At 41.9% G+C, this 25,167-nt stretch overlaps 1 protein-coding gene across 9 annotated transcripts in view; it reads left to right on the top strand.

The window, feature by feature from the left end:
- rerea (arginine-glutamic acid dipeptide (RE) repeats a) overlaps positions 1-25,167 on the top strand; it is a 626,626-nt gene that overhangs the window by 362,256 nt on the left and 239,203 nt on the right. For 6 of the 9 annotated variants that reach the window (XR_005457454.1, XM_038773783.1, XM_038773780.1 and 3 more), the window contains exons 7-8: positions 9,303-9,374; positions 16,008-16,056. Coding sequence is in view for 8 of the 9 variants with exons in the window: in XM_038773783.1 (XP_038629711.1) it covers positions 9,303-9,374; positions 16,008-16,056 (121 nt within the window). In the remaining variant the exon portion in view is untranslated. The remainder of the gene's footprint in view (positions 1-9,302; positions 9,375-16,007; positions 16,057-25,167) is intronic. The other 3 variants (XM_038773781.1, XM_038773784.1, XM_038773782.1) reach the window with 1 other exon arrangement.

Below are 25,167 nucleotides of genomic sequence, written 5' to 3'. Positions count from 1 at the left end.
TGCTATCTTGTTACTGGTGAATGGGATAGGTCACACAGGGAAGCCCTCCCCTGAGCATCTGGGAATTTGTGTACAAACCCAACAACTGGATTTATTTACCCCCTCTGCGTATGAGTGGGACATGTATATCAAGGTGTTAGTGTTCAGTTTATCCTCTACATGATGTTGGATTAATATAATATATAAGAACAGTATCACCGTCATTCTGTTCAGGTCAGCGTTTCGCTAGTGCTCTCAAAGTTCCGTATGATGTAGTTTACCCGAGTTGCGTGGATCCTATCTAGCTTTTATTTTACTTTAATGGCTGTTCAGGTTGTTAGCAGTACTTGGTAGGGTCCATTCCACCGAGGAGAAAAATAATCTTTGTTTAGGGCTTTCACATATACTTGATCTCCAGGTTGAAAGGGTGTGTATTTCCCTCTTTTGGATGCATCTGAGCCTTTCTCACCCTTTCATGTTTTTTTTTCAGCGGCCTCACACATGGCCTGGGCATATTTTAGTGATGCCTCATCTGCCCTACTGCCGCTGGAGTAATTGGGGGTTTAGTTCCAGTTGTCATGGGACATTCCATTAATACCTCATACGGTGTTAAACCCGTATTACGATTTCTCTGATTTTTCAGGGCATACATTACTATGGGTATGGTATCTGGCCATAGCAGCCCATTTTGTTGACCCCCTTTTGTAACTGCAGTTTTAATTATTCCATCCGCCCTTTCCACCATTCCTGAGGATTGTGGCTGATATGGTATATGCAATTTCCAATCAAATCCCATGGCCTCTGTTGGGGCTTTGGTCACTTTGCTAGTGAAATGAGTTCCCCTGTCACTGTTAATACCCATTGGTATCCCAAACCTCGGTATTATTTCCTTTAAGAGAATATTTACCAATGTTCCAGCATCATCTCTTTTGGTTGGAAAAGCCTCCACCCACCGGGAAAACGTGTCCACTATCACCGAGTTTGACAAATCATACATGCGCGGGCTACTTTTTCAATTGTTACCGTAATACCGCGAGCATACCATTGTTGACATATGGCATGTGTCATTCCTCCTTTGCCCACATGAGCCTGCCCATGGGCAAGGCAACATAGTGGCAAAAAACAGACTTCTGGGGCATACTGGGTGGATCCAGATTTGATGATTGTTTTGATAGCAACCCACTTTTAGCCAAGAGCGATGCTCCTGTCGCGCGGCTTGCTCCCGTACCTGTTTTAACTCTGGTTCTGTTATGGCGGATGGAAATCCAACTGTAGCAGCTTGCAGTTGTGGCTGCTGCGAGAGCCAATTCCTTTGCTATTTTATCAGCAAATCTATTGCCGCATGAGACTTCATCGTCTGCGTAGGATGCGCTTCACACTTTAAAATGGTGGGCAGCTGAACATCATTCTCATAAATTTATAACCAATTTAGCATGTTTAATAAGTTGGTCGGAGGAAGTTATGAATTCCCTGTTTTCCCATAATTGGCCAAAATCATGTACTGCCCCCAAAAGCGGAAATGGGAATCAGTATAAATATTGACTGTTCTATTTTTAGCTAGAATACATACTTTAGTAAGGGCAAACTATTCGGCCACTTGAGCAGACGTTCCCGAAGGCTGAGCAAAAGCTTCCACTACCTTGAATGGAGTTATCATTGCATAGCCGGCCAGGAGGGTCATATCATTTGGTCGGTTTGCTGACCCATCGGTGAAAAAGATGATGTCTGGATTTTCTAGTGGGTGACTCAATAAATCAGGTCGAGGGGTTGTGGTGGCTTCAACCAATTGTAAACAGTCACGATCATATATATGTTCTGCTTCCGAGGGCGCGGGCTCGCCCGTAGGCAAAGTTGGCTTTAGAGAGGATTACTTCGTACCCAATGCGTCGAGCCGCAGTAAAATGCTGTGTTGCGGATGAATTAAGCAGCAGCAAAACAGAGTGAGGAACCAATACTGTACAAGGGTGGTCGAGTACAAGGGGTACTGATTTTTCTACTGTGGGCGCTGTGGCTGCTACTGCTCTTAAGCAATTTGGCATAACCTTTACCACAGCACATAGGGCGACCGAGTAATACGCAAGGGGTCTTTTCCCCCCTCAATGCTCTTGCAACAGGAGTCCTGTTGCAAATCACCCTGCTTCATTCACATAAAGAGTAAAGGGCTTGCTGAAATTAGGAAGTCCCAAGGCAGGGGCACTAATCATGGCTTGTTTCAAGTTACAAAATGCTTGCTCCCTCTCTGGGATCCAGGTAACAACTGAAGGGGCGTCCTAGGGTACCCTTGCGCAGTACTGCAATAGCCCACCATGCCGAGGAATGTAAGGGTTGTCTTTTCCGTGCATGGAGTTGGAACCCTTGATACAGCCTGCATTCTTTCAGACCCATGTCTCCGCTTGACTTGCTGCAGCTGAAATCCCAAATACTGAACTGTCTCCTGACAGAATTGCAGTTTGGCCAATGAGACCCTATGCCCTCTTTCTGCCAGATGTGATAATAACAAAAGGGTATTCTGTTGACAAACTAGCCCTCCCTCTGATGCTATCAATAAATCGTCAACATATTGAGGGAATGTTGAGCCTGCAGACAACTGGCACTCGTCCAAGTCCCTTTTAATACTGTTATTTCCGATATGTAAAGCAAATAGATATTGACTTTCCGGGTGCAATGGTATGGAGAAAAAGGCTGCGGAAGTATCCGTTGTTGGTGGTATAAAAGACAAAATGACAATTGTGTCTGGCACCAATGGAACAATAGTGAAAACAATGTTATTGATAGCTCTGCGATCTTGCACAAACCACCACTTGTTGGGTCTTCCTACCTTTGGAATGGGAAGTATAAGGGTGTTACAGGGGCTGTGTTCTCTTCAGCACCCCTTGCTGTAATAGTGCATTGATCACTTCCTCTATCCCTTTTTCTGCTTCCAACCTGTATAGTTCTAAACAGGGCAGGGCAACGTTCTTCTGTAACTGCTCCCTATGCGCTGGGGCATGATTTTTATGTTGGGCCCATAGATGTGCCAGTACCTGGGCCAGGATTGAAGGGAGTAAATGATGGCTCTCTCGGAGAGGGTATTATCTTTCAAATGTAGCGGGCCATTGCTCCTCTTTCCAGGTCACTTTGCCCTCCTGTTTGCCATAAAACTCTATCAGGCAATTTTGTCCGTCTATTTCAACATCAATCTGTTGTATTACTTTTTTTTCTCTGGCCTCTTTCATCAGTTCTCCTATTTGCTTTGCCTTAGCGGGATGTCTTGTTCAATGAGGTTCCAATGTTCAATGGGGTTCTGAGGTTCTGAGGTTAAACCCATCCTATGGGTCAACTGTACTAACATTCCTAATCCCACAACACCTAAAAATAAAAATGGGGTGACATGCAATGTTGTCTGCTTTCCTAGGTGACATTGCGCTTGTAAATTGTATGCCTGCTCATCCTCACGAGCATACCAAGCCTTGCAATGGGTCACTATATTCTCTCATCTGGACTCGACCAGGTGTTTTAATAGTTGTGCCCAAGGGTCATTAACCTTTTGTAAGACTTCCTGCAGTTTAAAAAAAACATTTTTTAAAAGAACAGTGGTACTGTAAGGGTTACCGTTCAGTTGCCAGCGTACAACACAGACACAGAGCGATCGGGCGCCGCCTCAGAAGTTATTAAATTTTCCAGTTGGTGAGCTCGTATTTGAGACAGTTCTATAAACATTCCATTATCAATGCAATGTATTACCGCTCCTAATTTGCAGAGTGTCTGTCTGCCTAATAGGGGAAGGTGTCGCCAGGTGGGGTACATCCTTCCTGGGGGTTAAATGCTTCTTGGCCTCTTGCCTGATAGCCTCTTTCCCTCTATTTGCTAACCAGTGTTCGAGGGACTCATTTCCTTCATTCTAATGATTATCATTATTGGGAACTCAGCCCCCATTTATGCCGGGTGGGACTGTAATCCCATCCTTCAAAGCTGGCCAAGATGCACCATAAGAGTATTTTAGAAGCAGCAAAACATTCCCTGGGAGGGGGCTATAAGTACCACACATTTAAATCAATTTCCAATGATTGATTTTATAGGCATTAGCTATTCTTAGAGACGTATATTTTTCTTTGTCAATTCAGAATATGTCAACTGTCTGCTGAAATGGTTAATGTTTCCTGCGGAACCTAAGGGGGGGGGGGGGGGGGGGAAACTTGGAATGATGTCATTTACGTATTTTCACGTAATCTAAAATCTTATTCATATTCAATTACTTTTATTGATAAAGGCACTTTCTTTCTTTTAAGCTGATTTTAATGTCCAATGTTTCAGTGCATTAGAGAAATCTCAACACAAATCACTTAAATTATAATCTCGGACTCACAATAACAGATGATACAAAATACAACTCACTTAGCACTTCATGTTTTGACTAAAATTAAGTGGTTAAACAAAACGCACAGATTCTCACAGCTCACAAATATCACACTTAACCATGAGCCTTAATCTCACCGCTACAGACAAATCTGAATTCCCTTTAGATGGGAACCCATCTGTTACGCTTTTACCTGAATCATCTATTTCCCTTGGTTTTTTTTTGTTTTGGAAGCGGTTCAGCTTCATTAGATTCCTATGCGGGACATAGTGGTTTTCCTACCTCTTTCCGTTGCTTTACAATTGTTTCTTTTCATTTTCTTACTCATTTTGACTCCCTTATGAAAAAATGAAAATCGCTTATTGTCGCGAGTAGGCTTCAATGAAGTTACTGTGAAAAGCCCCTTGTCGCCACATTCCGACGCCTGTTCGGGGAGGCTAATACGGGAATCAAACCGTGCTGCTGGCCTGCTTGGTCTGCTTTAAAAGCCAGCGATTTAGCCCAGTGAGCTAAATCAGTCTTCTTTAAGGAGTTCACCTTCTTTCTCACTCTGAATATCTTTACCGAGGCTTCGGGATGACCTGTAAGGGGGCGTCCAATCTTATTGCCCATCATGGCTTCTGAAAAATACTTTAGAGCATATACATATAACAACAAGGACCGCGGGAAATTATTAACAAATACTACAAGGAGCGCTCACCGGTGTCAGTCCTTTTGCGAATCTCGAAGCCTGTTGATCGGGTTTTTTTTAGTCTCTTAAGGCACCTTTGTTCTTCTCATGCAGCTATCATTAATTTATTAATTAAGATAACTCTCCAAGCTTGAGTCACTGGCCAGGAATTAAGGCTGCCGAGCCATAGACCCCCTTTCAGCTGGGGTCTCACTCCCTTTAACTGAGAGAGTCCTGTTTAGAGATTCGTTTCGGGGTTCACTTTCTGTTAAATTAGGGAAACTGCACGACTACGCCAATTTGTCGAAGAAATTATAAGTCAGCACTTCAGGTTTTCTCCAAAGGTCCTTTAATTAAACACTAAGTTTGTGGCGGGGGGGGGGGGGGGGGGTGTGTGTGTGTGGAGAGACCACGGTCATTCCAATTGTCCCCCCTTTACAGCAGTAAAGGCAGGCAATTTATATGGTACAGTGAGCAATATCTAGGACAGAAAGCATTCTTTAGATTAGCAAGAGACAGAAAACCGAGCAGCCCGGAGTTTGATTTTAATAACAGGCCTTGGGTTCCTTGCCTAAGAAAAATAATAATTGTATGCTGTCAGCAAAACAATGTGCAGCTGTATGCTTGTTTACATTGTATGACCTTCTGACTATTTCATACAGAACTCTTGACTGAAATAAGGCTAAATATCCATCATGCTTTGCCAAGTGCCTGTTTCCATGAAATGTAGGCACGCAGCAGGTTAAAATGAATACAGGGTATGAAGGCAACTAATCGGCCAACTAAAGTCCCTTCTACAACGGGATGCAAATTAGTTTCACGCCAGCCTCCGGCAGGTTTTCCAACTCTCCATGACGGGCAACAGCGGAATATCTCACTAAATTAACGCTGACATGAAAACAATTTCTGGACCTCACGCCATATTTTCCCCCTACGCACATGCCGGGCGCTTGGGAGATTTTGCCCATTTATTTCATAAAATCAGCTTTTAGTTCTTTAAAATAATATAGTTGATTATGCTGCAAAATGCATTCAATGCCTGTGAAACTCATTTATTTTTTTCCTTTACTTTCATTTTGAAAGCTACACTGGCCAAGTAATGCAGCGCAGTAGCACAGTGGTTAGCACTGTTGCTTCACAGGGCCATGGACCCGGGGTTTGATTCCCGGCTTGGGTCACTGTCTGTGAGGAGTCTGCACGTTCTCCCGTGTCTGCGTGGGTTTCCTCCGGGTGCGCCGCATTCCTCCCACAAATCCTGAAAGCGTGCTTGTTAGGTGAATTGGACATTCTGAATTCTCCCTCCGTGGACCTGAACAGGTGCCGGAGTGTAGCGACTAGGGGATTATCACAGTAACTTCATTGAAGTGTTAATGTGAGCCTACTTGTGACACTAATAAAGATTATTATTATGAAACAAAAGAAAATATTTTTGATGAGGATAGTGTGGCTGATGTGGAGCATGTGAACTTTCAAAAGGCATTTAATAAAGTGCCTCAAAATCAGCTTGCCAGCAAACGTGAAGCTCATGAAAAAATGAGACAGTGGAGGCATGGATATGAGGTTGGCTGAGAGATAGGAAATGGAGAGCAGTGATAAACAGTTGTGTCTTAGGCTCATGGAATGTATACGGTGGGGTCCCCCAAGGGTTGGTACTAGGAACACCGCTTTTCTTGATGTTAATGACTTGGCCGTTCAGACCACAATTTCAAAATTTGTAAGTCCTTATGACTTACAGACCTCAAATGGACACAGACTAATGGAATGGATGGACATGTGGTGGATGAAAGCTAACACAGAGAAGTGTCAAATGACACATTTTGGTAGAAAGATCAAGGAGACACAATATAAAATAACAATGCAATTGTTTTTTTTTTCTTCTAAATTTAGTCTATCAAATTCATTTTTTCCAATTAAGGGACAATCTAGCGTGGCCAATCCACCTAACAGCACATTTTTGGGTTATGGGTGCGAAACCCACGCAAACACGGGGAGAATGTGCAAACTCCAAACGGACAGTGACCTAGAGCCGGGACCAAACCTGGGACCTCGGCGCCGTGAGACTGCAGGGCTAACCCACTGCGCCACCATGCCGCCCCTATAACAATGCAATTGTAACGGTGCAGGAACAGAGAGACTCGATTACATGTCCACAGATTGTTGAAGGCTGCCGCGCAGGCTGAAAAAGTAGATGCAAAGGCACAATGCGATTCTGGGCTTTTGAAATAGAGACAAAAGAGTACAAAGGCAAGGAAGTTATGATGAGTCTTTATAAAACACTTTGGCCACCACTAGTGAATTGTGTCCAATTCTTGGCAGTGCACTTTAGGAAAGATGTGAAGGTTTTACGAAGAATGCAGAAAAGATGTACGAGATTAGTACCAGGGACAAGGAACATGGTTTACAGGGTTAGATCGGAGAACCTGGGCTGTTCTCCTTCGCGAAGAGAAGGCTGAGAGGAGATTTGTTAGAGGTGTTCAAAATCATGAGGGGTCCGGACAGAGTAGATGGAAAGGAATTGATCCCGTTGCGGAAGGGTCAAGAACCAAATGACATTAATGTTATCTGATTGGCGGCATGAGAAAAAGCTTTATAACCTGGAATGCACTGCCCGAGAGGGTGCTGGATGCAACTTCCACCATGGCTTTTGGAGGGGAATTGGATCAGTAGCTGAAAGGAAACCAGAAACCAGGAAAGGCAGTGGGCTGGCAACGACTCGACCAAGCTGAATAGCCTCCTGTGCTGTCTCCATTCTGTGATTCTAATGTCATATTTCTTAGACTAAATGTGGAGACTCATGATTAACTCATACATCATTTCCTGATGTAAAATAAAGATTTGGAAATAATTCATTCTTAATCAGGGTGAATTTTCACAATCCATTTTTTTTTAATGAGCGCTTAAAGCAAAACTCAAATAAAACCTCTTACCAGCCTGTTCCTTGTTTATGATTTTCGCCTTCCTTGCTCTTTATTTGAAATTGCATATTTTTAATTCCTGACTAATCCTCGCTAATTTACACCAGAGCATCAAAAGGTGTGATCCAGATGAGGGTGAGATTTGAAGATTTATTTTGTTGTTATTTTTTAAATTTACAGATTAGATTTAGATTTATTGTCACGTGCACCGCGGTACAGTGAAAAATATTGTTCTGCGTGCAGTCCAAGCAAATCGTTCCAGATATGAGAAACATAGGACATATGATAAATACACAACGTGAATACATAGACATCGGGGAAGCATTTATTAGACCAGTGGAGAGAAGCCCACACCCAGGATCTAATGGTGTTGAGTATAATAAAACCTTTAATGAGTCACTTTTTCTTAGATGGGGTGGGGGGGAGAAAGAGAGCAGAGAGATGGGATGCGCTGGTGTTCTAAGATATTTCAGGAGTTAATTTCAGTAGGTCATGAATTATAGTTCAGTGGCTCCCCAATACTTGAACTGTGATGTAATTGGGCACATTTTTCAAGTGTTGACTAGGCCACTTGACAGATAATTGGAACCATTACAGAAAGAAGGAGTAATGTCTTTTTTTGGTGTCAAAATGAGATTGGAAAGCTGATTGTTCAGCCTGCTCCACTTGAATCACCTAAATGACCTGCGAAAGCACCAATTTCACCTCCTCAACTGGAAAAGAAAGCAAGGTAGAGAGTAAATCTATAAAAATAATGAGGAGGATGCACCGTAAAAATCATCTAGCAACATACAGAACCCTCATTAACAATACAATCGGCTACTGGATTGTGCAGTGCATGGTAACCAAAGCAAGCAGTCCACAGATATCGGACTATTCTGTTCTGCCATTTTTTCTTCTTGGGGGCTGTCTGTAATGCTATGCTAGCTTCCTCTTTCTGTCTCCACATGGATTTAAATGTTTTATTTCATGTTCTGTTTCATGCATGCTCGGTCTTATGCTTTTAACACATAGTCTGCCCTTCATTCTCTTACCTCTTTCTACCACAGTATTTGTGTCTGCCCCCTCCGTCACCCTCATTTTATTTCCTTCATTTATTTCTGAACTACTTTATATATGTATGTGGGTGTAGAATATTGCAAACCGCTTCCATGTATTGCTGATTATTTGAAAAATAAATTAAATCCATTGTCATCTATCACTAATCTTCATTTTTACTCTATCCATTCCTCTATTTTAACCTAATCGGCCAATATCTGCTTTGTTACTTGTTCAGGCTTCAATCCCTAAGGCCCTCCCAGTGTTCTTTAAAGTTCTTATGCACCATTTGTTCCATAACCAAGTACTGCTCTTCATCCCTCCCACTCAGCTCTTTCTAACTCTACTTCATTTCTTCTCTCAGATCAGTTCGGGGCCTCCCAACAGTCAATGGGGAAGGAACAGGATCACCAACAGCAAAACACTTGACCTGTCGGTGTGTCGCCTCAAAATTATTAACAGCCGTTAACGATAGCATGTCAGTGTGTCCCCATCCTAAATATGAGCATCTTGACTAGTATCACAATGGTTGCCACCATTCCCTCCACCCATCCCTGTTTCAATTCATACTTTTGATCTGCAATGCTCCCTCCCTGTTAGTCTTCAGATCTCTGTCTCCTCGGTGCATTTCCCTTCCTCTTGCTACAACTTTACACCTGTACTCGGCTTCTCAATATTAGGCCATAAATTCAATATCCATAGTTTGTTTTTAATCTGCTCCAGTTCTAACAATGCCTGGACGTACCTGTGTCTGCCACAGCTGTGACAGTACTTCCGCCCGAACATCAGGGAAGCCAGTTAGCCTAGGTCACAAGGTCAAATCCCAGATTACTGTAGCCTGGTTTCCAACACACCAATGATTTCTTCACAATCTACATCCAACTTTCAGAACTTGAATCCCCTCCCTCCCTGCCCCATCTTTCAAGCCCATCCCTCATTTTCTCGCACCCATGCATGTTAGTGTTGGAGCACATCCCATTAATCTTCTTTACCTGACCCAGATATTCATTTAAAGTGAATATATAATGAGAGAGAAAGAGATGCACAAAGGGGATATATAAAAGAGAAAGGGAGCAGGAGAGATATAGAGATAAATACAGGAATGATCTGAGCCAGACAGTGTGTGAAAGATGAACAAATATAGAGGATTATAAATTGGAAGTTAAGTACAGACACAAAACTGCAAAAAAAACTATCTATCCTTTTGTCTCTTCTGTCCTCCTAATGCCACATATACATTTACCTTTAATGCCTAGTTTTCATGTATATATAGTTTTAAAAATAGGACATGCTGTAACATGGAAGCAAATGAGTGATTGGTTGGAGTACGAGAAGAAAAGAAATATTGATTTCCTTCCCACGAGGAGGATCATGTGAGGCATAAGGGTTTCCTCCTGCACATCAACTATCCTAGCGCCTTCTACATTAATCGTTAGCCAAGTAACTGGAAGATGGGGCAGCACGGTGGCCTAGTGGTTAGCACAACCGCCTCACGGCTCTGAGGTCCCAGGTTCGATCCCGGCTCTGGGTCACTGTCCGTGTGGAGTTTGCACATTCTCCCTGTGTCTGCGTGGGTTTCGCCCCCACAACCCAAAAATGTGCAGAGTAGGTGGATTGGCCACGCTAAATTCCCCTTAATTGGAAAAAATAATTGGGTAATCTAAATTTATTTTTAAAAAGTAACTGGAGGATAGAAGCAGGAATAATTTGCTGTTAGCATTTGGCAAATGATGTCCATTTTTAAAAAAACGATTGCACAAGATTAATTAAGATCCTCATTCCCTGAGTTGTTAAAAATGCAGTGGCAATTTTTGAAGAAGGCCAAGGAGTCTTCCTGATGCACTGACCAACATTCCTCCTCAACCCATACCACTAAAGGAGATTAACTGGTCATTGGTCTCATTGCTGTTTGTTGCGGAATTGCTTATCCAAAATGGGTGCTGTGTTTGTTTACTTGACTGTTACTTGACTGAGCAATTCATTGCATGCAAAACACTTTGAGGGACTTGAACATGAGAAGATTGTCTACTAATGCAAGTATCTTTACGATTAGTAAGCTCCTAACTGGAAAGAAATTCTCAAAAAAGTGCACACACACAGCATTAACATTTCTGTCACAAGGTATCCTGTCACATACTTGTGCTAAAAATCATGGATCAGCATGACTGATAACAAAATCATTATTTCCTTTACAGAAACACAATTGAAGGTGTTACTTTGAGGAAGGGCTAGTCACATTTTAAACGATACTTGAAAATGTATTTTATTTTTTCAGAAAGCCACATTGTGTCTCTAGTTTATTGTGAATAAAGGCTGTTACAGAAACTCAAAATTTTGGACGTGCTTCCATGTGTACATAAATGGAATCTTTTGTTTAGAAAAATGATCAGATGCACTATTTCAAATCGTATGGAGGCAACAACTAATCTTCAAGGACCAACCCTATATAAAAATAAAATTAAATGCAGCCATATACTCACAAAGCATTACTTCACACAAGCACAGACTTAGAAATTCTGGGCATTGCTGGGCTTGCTGTAACATGAAATCTACAGTGTAGCTATAGCAACGGTGCACTTTCAATGCGAACATCTTGTCATTTTCTTTAATCCGTTGCAGCTGTGGAACCAAAAAAAAATTAAATTGGTGTTGCTATAGTTACCATCTTTGTTGCATCAACCATTTTTGTGCCCAGTTTCCTGCTGCTTTTTAACATTCAGAGACATTCCAGATTCCCTTTTTGTTTAAACAAAAAAGCCAGGCGATTCATGAAGTTATACTGTGAGGTTAGGGAATATATGCGTATGTTCAATTTTAACTCTTTAATTACTAAAAACAACTGGATTTGTCAATTCTGCTACTAATCTGGAGAAGACAACTTAAAATGATTCGGTGCTGTTAACATAGTGAAAGGTTCCAAGGTTCTTCATCGGAGTGTTATCAAACCAGATTTGACACTGCGCCACAAAAGGAGATAGTAGGAACTCCAGATGGCGACATTTTCATATTATTGCAGGATGTGATGAGTGGGTTAATATTAATATCCTTTTTATTTTCTGGGCCTGCCCATGCTGTAAATAGTTTAGTTTACAACCTTTGACTTCATTCAGTGTTTTTGGCACAGGGAAGGAAAGTCTAACAAAATGTGTTTGTGCAGCTTCATTACTCTGATATTGCTCCTGTTACATCAGATTCAATATTTTGTAAGTTGGGTTTACTTGATTTAAATGAATCTAGGTTTTCTATTTTCAAAAATCCTTAGTTGATGTACTTTCTATAACCAGGATTGGCTTACAAAGTGCTAAAGGAAATTCGAAGTAGAATATATTAAAAGCATACTTCTATTTCAAAATGCAGGATAGGGGTTACTGATTTATAATGTTCACCATTTTGGAATTGCCTTCTTTTTTAAAAAAAATCTTTATTGTCACAAGTAGGCTTACATTAACACTGCCATGAAGTTACTGTGAAAATCCCCGAGTCGCCACATTCTCCCTCAGTGTAACCGAACAGACGCCGGGGTGTGGCGACGAGGGGATTTTCACAGTAACTTCATGGCAGTGTTATTGTAAGCCTACTTGTGACACTGATAAAGATTATTATTATCACGTGGCTCACAGATAAAGTAAAGGTGCCATATTCCCAGATGGCCATAGGCTGCTTTCTCACTGACCAGCTTTAGAGCAATAAGCTTTGTCGCGTTTGCACTGGAGCTAGATTAAGTACTTTGCAAACAAAGCAGCTCCATCTCAAAGGAAGAATAACTGAAACTTACATAGGAACAACAAGTAAGAGTCGGCCTTTCAGCCACTCGAGCTTCCACCATTTAATCAGATCATGGCTGTACTGATAGTCACCTCAAATCTGCATCCAGACTTCCTCTGATGACTTACCACCCCCTTGCTTACCAAGAATCTATCCACCTCTGCCTTAAAAAAATATTCAAAGTCTCTGCTTCCACGGTCTTTTCAGAAAGAGAATTCCAAAGACACTCAGCCATCTGAGTGAAAACATTTTGCCTCATCTCTGTTTTAAATGGGCGATCCCTTATTTTTAAACAGGGACCCCCTTGTTTTAGATTCTCCCACACGAGGAAACACCCTCTCCGCATCCACCCTGTCAAGGCCTCTCGGGGTCTTGCATATTTCAATCAAGGCGTCTCGTCTACTAAACTGCAGTGGATGCAAGCCTACCCTGTCCAACCTTTCTTCTCGAGACAACCCACCCAATCCAGGAATTGCTCTGATAAACCACTGAACTGCTTCTAACACATCGTTCCTTAAATAAGGTGGCCAGTACTGTACACAGTACTCCAAATGTGGTCTCATTATGGCCCTGTGCAACTGAAGCATAACCTCCCTACTTTTATATTCAAATCCCCTTGTAATAAATGATAACATCCCTAATTATTTCCTGTATCTGTATACTATCCTTTTTGTGGTTCAGACACTAGGACACCCAGATCTCTCTGCACCTCAGGGCTCTGTGTTCTATCACCATTTACATCATATGTTTTTTAAAATTCTTCTTGCCAAAATGGAGAATTTCACATTTTCCCACATTATACTCTATTTGCAAGAACTTTGCCCACTTACTTAACCTACCCATTTTTTTGTAGCCTCCTTCTGCCCTCCTCACAGCTCACTTTCCTACTTATCTTTCTGTCATCAACAAATTTGGCAACTATCCCTTCAATCCTTTCACCCAAGTTATTTACATGAATTGTAAACAGTTGAGGTCCCAGCACTGATCCCTGTGGTACGCCACTCATTACATCTTGCCAACTTGAAAAAGATCCATTTATGCCTACTCTCTGCTTTATTGACAGCTAATCCTCTATCCATGCCCAGTATGTTACCCCCTACAGCATGAGCTTTTATTTTCCGCGTCTTTCAGTTGTGCCTCTTTTGATCTCCGGTCTGGATCATCTTTCCTTGCAAGTTAGCTGACTTATCTTTGATTTTAATTTATTTCAATATGGGGTAGTGCTGAGTAAATCAAAAGTTACATTCTTGGGTGAGAGAAGATCTCTTGGGTGGTTGCAGAGTAACCTTGGTTGGAGAGCTAGAGACATGTCGGCTAACTCTTGACCAGAGGACTGACAGAGTAAAGATTTTTTTTTAATGTATTTGTTCGTTGGACGCACGCGTTGCTGGCTAGACCAGCATTCGTTGCACATCTCTAATTGTCCTTTTGAGAGGGTGATGGTGAGCTGCTTGCTTGAACTGCTGCAGTCCCTGAGGTTCAGGTACACCCGGAATTTCCAGGAATTTGACCCAGTGACAATGAAGGAAGGACGATGCCGTTCCAAGTCGGGTTGGTATGTTGCTTAGAGGGAAACCTGCAGGCGGTGGTGTTCCACGCATTTGCTGCCCTTTCCTACTAGATGGTTGAGGTCAGGGGTTTGGCAGGTATGATCGAAGGAGCTCTCGCGATTTGATTTCAAAATGAATGCATTGGGTTTTGGCACATGAATTGGAATGCAAAAAACGATTCGGAGAAAGAAAAGGATTTCGAGAAGAATATTAAAACTTAAAAACTAAATGGAAGGGGGAAATGAGTCAAAAAGGATGAAGTAACACAAAACAGTGTAAACAATCACAGTAAATCATAATACAGGCATCTTACTCCAATACAGATGCAAAATGATCTTAACCAGATGCTTCTGTCCTGCATGTTTGACTAGCAACCTAAAACTATCGAGCACATTCCAAGAGGAATTTGGATACAGGAAGAGGCTAGGCATCCCTCGAGTCTTTTCTGCCATTCAGTTAGATTGTGGCTTATCTGCAACATTCCCTAATCCATTCATTGTTTAATCTGTCACTGAATAACAATTAGAATTAGTGGCCCTCAAAGAACATCATTCCACCTGAGGAAAATGATGCATTGAAGAGTTTTGCATGGTCAGATACGCTCCTATCGTTATACAGCAATGTATCCTTGGACTTGGTATGGACAGTTTAATCGATTCATAACTTTGTCAAGATATAGCGAGCAAAGGTTACTCTTGCGGGTAAGATCATCTGTACTGAAGAGCAGTAAAATGTATGTATCACATAAGTACTATGCAATTATTCCCTTTCAGCAAGGCACTCAGGATCCTCTGACACAATTTGATTAAACATAGGGAATTTTTTGGTGCATTGACCAATATCACAACATGAGGAGGATCTTTATCAATGCAACTATAGGGATCTCCTGGTGGTATTCCAAGAAAATATATGTGATGCATGCAAACAGTACTTAGGGAATGGATAATTCTGTAGCTTTGAACGACGCTTCTGTCAATAATCATAAGTGTCAGCTTGACTTAGTTGGGACATATGGATTTTTTAAAAATGGGACCAGTTTAGCTCAATTGGCTGGACAGCTAGTTTATGATGCAGAGCAACTCTACAACAGCAGCGCGGGTTCAAGTCCCGTACCGGCTTGAGGTTATTCATGAAGGCTCTGCTTTCTCAGCCTTGCCCCTCGCCTGTGGTGTGGCGATTCTCAGGTTAGATCACCACCAGTCAGCCCTCCCCGTCCAAGGGAAAGCATGGAGACTTGCTTTATGGATAAACCAGTAGAATTGAGGGTCATTTTTAAGCCCATCTCCTGACACTTGAGCATACAATGTAATCTGATGCTGAAGGAATACCACACTGTCAGATATGCCACCTTTCAGATTTTTAAACTAATGCCTGGATTCTCAAAGAGCTGAATAGCCTACTCTTGTTCCTTGGCTTAGATATTAACATATACAGCGGGATTCATTAGTGGAATCAACATACAGTGGAACATTAACAGTGGGATTCAGGTTTGATCACAGAATGTTGCAGCTTGCACAGGGCAATTTGAAGAAGAGTGGGAGAGTTCACCTGATAGCCTGGTCAACATTCTCCCTGCAATCAACAGCAGCAAAAATGAGTTAACTGGCTATTCATCTCACTGCTATTTGCGGGAACTATTTATACATCAAGTACTTTGGAACATACTAAAGATGTGATGAGGCATTCTACAAAACCAAGTGACATTTTTATAGGTTGCTCACTCCTATTTTACATGTAATAATTGTCTTTTTCAGGAGGCTGAATAGCACCCAGGGAGAAATCCGTGTGGGGCCCAGTCATCAGGTAACAAAACCCTTGTTGATGAAACTTTTATGGCTCATTTGTAAAATTTTAAAGATAAAATTATATTATGTATATTTTGCAAAATGTGTGATAGTACCTTAGTTAAAATTGGATTTGATGCCGAGTTGCCATTGTTCTCAGCGTGCACATTAGAATTGTTGATCCCAGACCAATTTGAAGCGTCTCCTTATAAAGGGTGCATTTTCCTCACGGCTGCATTTATTGACACTGCAATACTAGGGAGAATAATTCAAGCAGGTCCTATTATTAATATAATATCCTGTTATTAAACTACAACCCATGCGCTAACAATTTGAAACACAGAATATCATTAACATTGAGTATCCCAAGAATAATATTGCAGGATAACATGGTTTATGGAACTAATAACTGACAATAGCTACTAGCACCACCAACCAACAGGAGGGGGTTGTAAATCCTTTGTATGTCTTGACTGTTTTTTGTATCTCAAACATTTTCATTCAACATAGAAACCTTGATTTCCTGTCTGTGAGAGTCGCTCACGGTATCTGCACTGACGGCAATACACTGGCCACGGGAGATGACATGAAAAAGGAAGCAGGGCCAAATCCCAAAGTCCTGTTGTAAGGCTTTATGATAACTTCAGCAAAATAACTCACTGTACCACAGTCACCATAACACTTACTAAAGCAGAGACTAGTTCAATTTATCGTGGTGTACCTGTCAGCACTGGCTTGGCTTGCTTTGGTTTTGATGACAGCACCCTCTTTGTGCCGAACCGGCCTCCCTGAACAGGCGCCGGAATGTGGCGACGAGCGGCCTTTCACAGTAACTTCATTGAAGCCTACTTGTGACAATAAGCGATTATTATTATTATTATTATTATTATTATTATGCATCAGCAAATAAACCTTTCAAACAGTGTCAGAGTTCAGCATTCGCACATACTAAATTTATTGCATTTAACTTGACCCTATTTGTTTATCTTGCCAATCTGAGGATGTTTTTTCCCTATTGACGAACAAGATAAAGACCAATAAACATCAGGAAAAACATTCAAGTATTGTATTCGAAGAATCCTAATTCTTTGTGAAATGAATTGAAAACAGTGACAAGTTTGTTTAGTGGAGTAACTTTGTTTGGCTTTGCCTTAAGATTTTGTGCTTCTGCCTCTTTGTGCTGGCTGTCTCTCTGTAACCTGGATAGCTATTCAAAACATCTTTTGTGACCTATATCTTCGAATGATGTGAAAACTGTATGCGATTTAATTTGGTCAACGGCTCATTGATTGCATTTTCATGGTGAGAAAACAATTCTCTTATCCTGTTGACCAAGGCAGGATATGTCCAGGAATCCTGGTTAAACCAGTAGAATTGATCTGCTGAACAAGCATCAATGGTCCTCTAAATCCTCAACCCAAATCGCTCACCCATAATCAAGTGCAGAGAGCTCTAATGATTTGCACCCATTGGCATAGACGTGGAGAACAGTTGTAGATCAGTTTATTTAGATACCAGTCTTCATACTACAGGTAGATCAACAAGAAAGATTTAATCTAACTGGTGCTATTCAGTTTCCTGAAGGCCTGGCTGGTGCATTAGCTTCCGAGGACGTAACTGAGCCACACGAAGGGAGAAGGCCCCAGTTTTCATCCTTAGTCTGTGTAAAGTTAGCTCATCCCAGTTTTGTGTCACTAGCTGTCCTCTTATAAACCCAGACACCAACATCCGCTGACTGGAAAAGGTCATGTTTGTGGGCTGTATTGAGCTTGGGCATGATGTCTCTCACAGACAAATCCACTTGTCCCTTTGAATCAGGTACTGAAGAAATGTTGTCACTCATGACATTAAATTCAAGTAGGAGTTAGCACCATGAGCAACAAGTGAGAGATGATTAGAAATGCAAAACGTTTTTAAAAATCCTTATTAAAGGATCTTTCGTTTGTTCAGTTGTCGCATTTAACATCACCATGAAAACATTTGGGACAGTATCATATCCCATATTGATTCAGGCAGTGTAGCATGGCAAGAGCATAGGATTGACGTGGAGATGCCGGTGTTGGACTGGGGTGAGCACAGTAAGAAGTCTTGTAACACCAGGTTAAAGTCCAACAGGTTTGTTTTGAATCACTATCTTTTGGAGCACTGCTCCTTCCTCGGGTTCACTTGAGGAAGGAGCTGTGCTGCGTAAGCTAGTGATTCGAAACAAACCTGTTGGACTTTAACCTGGTGTTACAAGACTTCTGAAAGAGCATAGGAAGCAGGGCTTGGATAATTCAGCTGCAGACCCTTCCACCTATTTCTGATTCAGATCAGGAGAAATGTAAATTATTAAAGCTTTCTGCGCCTAATTTTATGGTGACAGCAGTTTGGAAATTCAAAATATCCCAGAAGCTCCTGTCCAGTAAAGTGACAGAAGCAGACCAAACACCCCTTCATGTAGGCTCTGACCGAGAATCTTTACGATGCGGTTAGTCAGATCCAGCAGAGTGTGCGTTTGTGTGTTCCTGATATCTACAAACTTGTGTAAGTAACATTCACACTGCATGAGTGCCAGGCAGTGACCATCTCCAACAAGAGATAATCTAACCATCACTCCCTGGCATTACCATCGCTGAATCCCCCCACTGTCAACTTCTTGAGGGTTACTGTTGACCAGTAATTGAACTGGACCAGCTACATAAAAACTGTGGCTACAAGAGCAGGTCCGAGGCTAGGATTCCTGCAGTGAGTCACTTGCCTCCTGACTCCTGAAAGCCTGTCCACCACCTGCAAGGCATAATTAGGAGTGTGATGGAATACTTCCCACTTTGCCTGGATGTGTGCAGTTCCAACAATACTCGAGAAGCTTGAAGCCATCCAGGACTCGGAAACTCGCTTGATTGGCACCACAAATATTCACTCCCTTAACCAGCACCTTCCAAACCCTTGATGACTACCATAACGACAAGGGCAGCAGACACATGGAAATACCACCACCTGGAAGTTCCGCAACAAGCCCCTCACCATCCTGCCTTTGACATATTTTGCCTTTTCTTTATTGTCTTCGGGTCAGAATCCTGATCTCCCTTCCTAACAGCACTGTGGGTGTACCTACACCACATTGACTGCAGCGGTTCAAGAAGGCAGCTCATCACCATCTTTTTAAGGGAAAGGCAATAAATGTAGCCTAGCCAAGCGATTCCCACATCCCATGAATGATGTTTTTAAAAAACTGAATGCTACCTAGTACACTACCCATGGTCCTCGTTATCCAAATCATGTTTTCACACAAATTAAGGAACTCGTTGAACTGGACTAAGCCATATTTCTTAAATTCTGGAGTATCTTTTTGGAAGACTGCAAATTGGGATTATTCTGTAAATGGAACTTTGGGTCCTTTTGCACAAGGTGCAATAACAGCAGAATCCTTATTCTTCTTATCCACAAAGCAATGTTTGGTGCGGTATACAGGGTGGTGGATTGGGTGGAGAATTCATTCTATTCTGATACCTTAATCAAAAGTGAAGTTTAAACTGTCCCATGTGCCAGAAATGATCCATGTAGGATACTGGTGGCCACCTGTTTCCATTTCCCAAGATTGAAGCATATTATGCAAGATTTTCACCCAGGGTTTAAACTCTCCACCTTCGGTATGTCCTTTTCACATGCTTGTCCAAGAAGTCGCATTTAATCAGTCAGTGATGTGATACAGGTATGCAACCCTTGGCTTCCAATATCACTCTGACTGAGAGATTATAAACTGTCCAGGTTTTATCCTTCTGCCTGCTGCAGCCAAGCAGATGGTTGACGTGTGGTGGCTGGTGGTGCTGGGTAGTTTTATCTGATGTGTGGATATGTATTCTTTATCAGGTATGTTATGTTGCTACATTGCTTATGTTGCAGAGACATGTTTGATGTGAGTAGGTTTATTTTTCTGCAGTATTCAAAGAGAAGATGGCAGTCCAGTAATGCGTTTTATTTAATGCCCTTTGAGGGCATCTTCTGGGCTGAGTTGACTTCAAATTGCCATACCTTTTGATGGGACATTAGAACCAAGTTGATCTTTGAGACAAACTTAATAATTCTATCTGAAATCAAGCTGTTCCACAGTATTCAAGTGCTCTGCTGAAGGATAACTAGGCTTTTATAATGGGACTTCAAAGGGCAGGCCACACACTGGTGCTAGGAATGTTCTCCCATGGCTGCAGAAAACTATGCAAGCCTAGGACATTGCAGCTAATGTGGTCAGAAAGAAGAAACAATCTTGCATTTATATAGCTGATTTCAAGATAGAAAATCATCCCAAATCATTTCACAAAAGCATAATGGTGAATGGTTAGTGAGCCAAAGAATGTGCAATTCGGAACAGTGATCAAAAACTGTGAAGGTGGTTAAATGGAAGGATAAGTATTTTAAATTGGAGGTTCTGTTGAACTAGCAGCCAGAGTAATTCAGTAAGAACATGAGTGTTGGGAGAGTTGAGAGACAAACCCATCGATGAGGGTTCCTGTAGCAGATATATGCTGAGTAGGAATGGAAGTGGTCTAATTTATGGAGGAACACATCACAATGGAAAGGATATGGTGTCAGAAACTTAGTTTGGGGTGGAAAGGGTGTGGAGCTATGAATATCAGTGAGAAGGATCAGATTGGTGGCAAAGACCCAGAGTTTGTGGTAAGGTGTGAAGACAATAATTTCAGAGTTCTCTGTATTTAGCTGGAGAAAATTGAAGGAAAAGTCACGACAAGCAGTTTGAGTGTAGTGTTGATAGAAACTACTTCCTCATGCAGGGTAGTCATAACCTGAAATTTAGAGCTTGACTGTGAATGGGTGATGTCAGGAAGCTCTTCATATAAAGGGTAGTAGAAATCTGGAACTCTTTCTCCTCTGTCACCTGTCCCCGCCCCGACCCCCATCATCCCTCAAAAAACAATTGAGGATGGGTCACTTTAAAAATTCAAAACTGAGTTTAAAAGACCTTTGTTCAGATTATTAAAGGATATGGAACAAAGAACAGGCACTGTGTGCTGAGAATCAAGGGTAAATGAAGTTGAAATACAGATCAGCCACGGTCTACTTGAATAGCAGAACAGGCTCAAGGGACTGAATGGATTATCCCTGTGTCTACTCTCCCATTGACAGCACAGAGGCAGTGGGGGCGGGAAAGGTTAGTGTCCAGGTGGGGAAGGTGGGTAGAAAGGTAGAACTGCGTATTATCAGTGCACCAGCATACACAAGCTTGAGACCTTTGTTCTACATTTAAGTTCTATGGCTTTGGGGGGTCTGTGCTATCCATATTGGGCAAATGGAAACTAGTGATTTGGGAAACTGTACACCATGGCTGAGTTGCCACAGCTAACCAAAAAAACCAAAAATATGTAAAGTGACGTGACTCCCAGAGCTTTTACTAAGTGCCTTTCTGGTTGAAGTTTTATATCTTCCATGTTTATTATTCGACAACCAGTTTATCAAAAATCTTCAGCGAACAGCTTAGTAAGACTCCTGTCTGAAAACATTGGAACTAATCCTCAGGGCAGACATTCTCAGAAGTATAGCTTCCTCCTCCTTCATGATGTGCAACAACTGCTTCCAAACCAGATTTAACAGAGTTCCCATAGTTAATGAGGAACTCTTGTTTACATGGTCTGAAGCAGACTCCCCAGTGTCATTTTCCACATACGGTCTAGATTGATAAAGTCCCCAGTGTAAGATATTTTTTGCTACTGAAAAATTAATGAACAGGTAATTGGAGTAGAAAGTTATATTGTCAAGGTGCTTTCCAAATTTAAGTGTGTTGTGTTATGTACTCTGGGATAACACAAGCTGCAAATCGATGCAGCTTTGACCAAAAGATACTCCAGACTTTGAAGTAAGTTCAATGTGATTTATTAAACCATTAGCACAGTTCTCCTGCTAATCTTGCTATAGTAACTCAGTCTAACTAACCAGTCTGCTCTAAGCCACGTGGTGGGTATGATGCTTCTGATCTGCCCCTGTCCTACTCTAAATGTAGCCTGTGAAAGAGACACAGCATGTGTGCCCTGTCCTTATATATGGGTTGTGTAATGCCCCCTTGTGGTCGTGTCACCTCTGGGTGTCTTGACTGCCCATTGGTCGTGTCCTATTCTATGTGTTCATTAGCTGTATGTCTGCATGTCAGGACGTCTCTGGTGCTCCCTCTAGTGTTTACTTAGTCGTAGTGTATTTACATTAACCCCTTGTGTATTTACAGTGATGCATATCACCACAGAGTGGTTATATGCCAGGTCTGAGACTGGTACCTATGGTATAGTGACACTTCTACATTGTTATTCAAGGTCTCTGCTAACTCTGTGGTCCAATCTACCAAGACTATAGCTTTATAAATCAGAGGGAAAAGGTACGCGACCAAAGTGGCTGCTCAAGGATACAAATTCCTTAAAGGACATTATCTTAGTCATTCGGCCCACCCCCACCCTGTGTTTGACGATGATTCTCTTTGTAGATGAAGATCAAACTTCTCTCAAAGAATGAGGAGTACCATACCTACGGTCGGGAGACTTAACAATTGATCAGCAAATAATCTACCTTTAGATAAACTGCAGAGAATGTAATTTGATTAGATTAGCAGGCACGTTTGATAAGAAGCTAACTGTCCTAAAAACCTCACCGTCCCACCCCCAGATCATTAGCTGCATCAAGATGGTGATCTGTATTTTTCACATTGCCAGGGCTGGGCTCAATAATGTTTCTGGTCAGTAGTTATTTGATTTATGTCTCACTGTTTGTTGCTTCAAGCATATGCAGGGCAACAGTGAAACATTAAAAGGAGAAATTAAAAATAAATAGTTCTGAGACAAGCTATTTCTACTGATTGCATCCCAAGCTTTAACTATTGTAATGTTCCCTCTGAGCCAAACCAACCTAATCAGTGAGTGTTCCGTAGGTGCAGATAAACAAATCTGTAAAGGTAGGAGGCGAGATAGGAAAGGTACTGAAAAAGGGAAAAAAATGGAACCCGGGGTTTTATGCATTAAGCTGATTGAATATAGAAATAAGGAGGCTTTGTCCAGTTGACACTGTTAGCTGAGACATATGGTGTATTTCACGCATTCTGACATCCCATTATGGGAAGGAGAGTGAATCCATGGGAAGGGTACAGCAAGCATCGATTACAATTATACCATTGCGGGCGGCACGATGACACAGTGGTTAGCACTGCTGCCTCACGGCGCTGAGGACCCAGGTCCGATCCCAGCCCCGGGTCACTGACCGCATGGAGTTTGTGCACTCTCCCCCGTGTCTACATGGGTCTCACCCCCCACAACCCAAAGATGTGCAGGGTAGATGGATTGGTCACACTAAATTGCCCCTCAATTGGAAAGAAAAAGAATTGGGCACTTTAAATTAAAAAAAAATAATTTTACCATTGGGCAGCACGGTAGCACAAGTGGTTAGCGCTGTGGCTTCACAGCACCAGCATCCCTGGTTCGATTCCCCGTTGGGTCATTGTCTGTGCGTAGTCTGCACGTTCTCCCCGTGTCTGCGTGGGTTTCCTCCAGGTGCTCCGGTTTCCTCCATAGTCCAAAGATGTGCAGGTTAGGTGGATTGGCCATGATAAATTGCCCTGAGTGTCCAAAAAGGTTAGGAGGGGTTATTGGGTTACGGGGATAGGGTGGAAGTGAGGGCTGAAGTGGGTCGCTGCAGACTCGATGGGCTGAATGGCCTCTTTCTGCACTGTATGTTCTATGAGAGGGTAGGTTATGAAGAAGTGTAAAAGAATAAACATCTCTGATTTTTTAAATTGTGAAATGTTTTGAGAAAATTAAACTTTATTTTTCTAGTGATTGGTGAGGGGGGAGTATGAGACATAGCTTATCAGTCAAAGAATGAAAGATGAAGTTAGAAGCTCTTCATCACAAGCTTCTTGGAACAGGAAAACCAAACAGTTAATGTGACAGAGCCAATAGCATAATTTAGAGTGAATATTTGAACAGAAATAATCTAAAAAGATACAGGAAAATTAAAATAGAACAGATGGTATCAGTTGAATACCTAGAATTTAGACAAGCATGATAGACCAAATGCTGCTTATTTGTGCTAGACTGCTGAACCGTTCAGACGAGCAGAGTTGTGGGTGCAATCCTTGATGTGCAGAGATAGATGAACTCAGTCAGGGCAGTGGTTGGGGTGCTTCTATTGGCATCACCTTCCCTGGTTTAGAGAAGTATAATTTGACAGGAGGAAAATTAACAGCAAGTGTGGCTGTGTAGTGAGGACAGGATTACAATGCCTTTCACGGACGAATAGCCTGTCAGTATGCGCTGCCAACTTATTGCTCACACCGGAGGCCGTGCGGCCAGCCAGGAAACCATAATTTAGCAAAGAGTTGATGTCTTTGCTGGGGGAAATATGCAAGGGGACAAAGGAAACAAACTCCTACCTTTTGGACGTTATTTGGAACAAACGTTATAAGCCCTGAAGAGGATTTGAAGTTTGATTGGCTAGAGATCTCTGAGACATACTTGGCTGGTTACGACCAGAAACTCCGTAAACATCTTAGATTGTGTAAGGATTGTTGTGTTTTGTCCCTGAAGCCCAATTTGGAATTTGCCAATCAGTGCACCTATTTCCATTATGCATCAGTGCACCACCTCACCTGGAGCTGAAATTTTTTAAAAATAAATTGGCTGGCAGGTGCTGGTGTTTAATGGTGCATGGACGCACAGTGCTCCTTATTGCGCAACATTTGGGTTTTTTAAAATTTCTCTTCAATTAACTTCTGGTTTCTTCAAATCATCTAATTAGTCATTAAGCTACAAAGCAGGGCTAAAACCTACAATCGGAGAGGGAAACCTTAGGTAAGGTGCTGGTCATGTTCCTTCATTCGGAGGATTGAGGAATAAACCCTGCATGTTTGTTTAGTAACCAGAGCACTTCCAAACACCCGAGTTGCTTTCAAGTGACAAGAGTGGCGTAGATTTCCAAAATACATTATTTTTCAGTGTTTTATTATGAATCTGAAGCTTTGTAATAAATTCTATATTACTTTTGCTCCACTGTTACTGTTTGTGCTGACCCATTCAGGTACAAATCTCGATTAACTACTTGCAGTACCATTGATGTGCAGAGCCAGTGCATGCAGCAGATGGTGCTCTTCTGAGGGTGT

This window comes from Scyliorhinus canicula, chromosome 16 (assembly GCF_902713615.1).
Source record: "Scyliorhinus canicula chromosome 16, sScyCan1.1, whole genome shotgun sequence".
Lineage (NCBI taxonomy): Eukaryota > Metazoa > Chordata > Chondrichthyes > Carcharhiniformes > Scyliorhinidae > Scyliorhinus > Scyliorhinus canicula.
The sequence above is the reverse complement of the archived record's forward strand: the minus strand, read 5'-3'. Positions and strand labels throughout refer to the sequence as shown.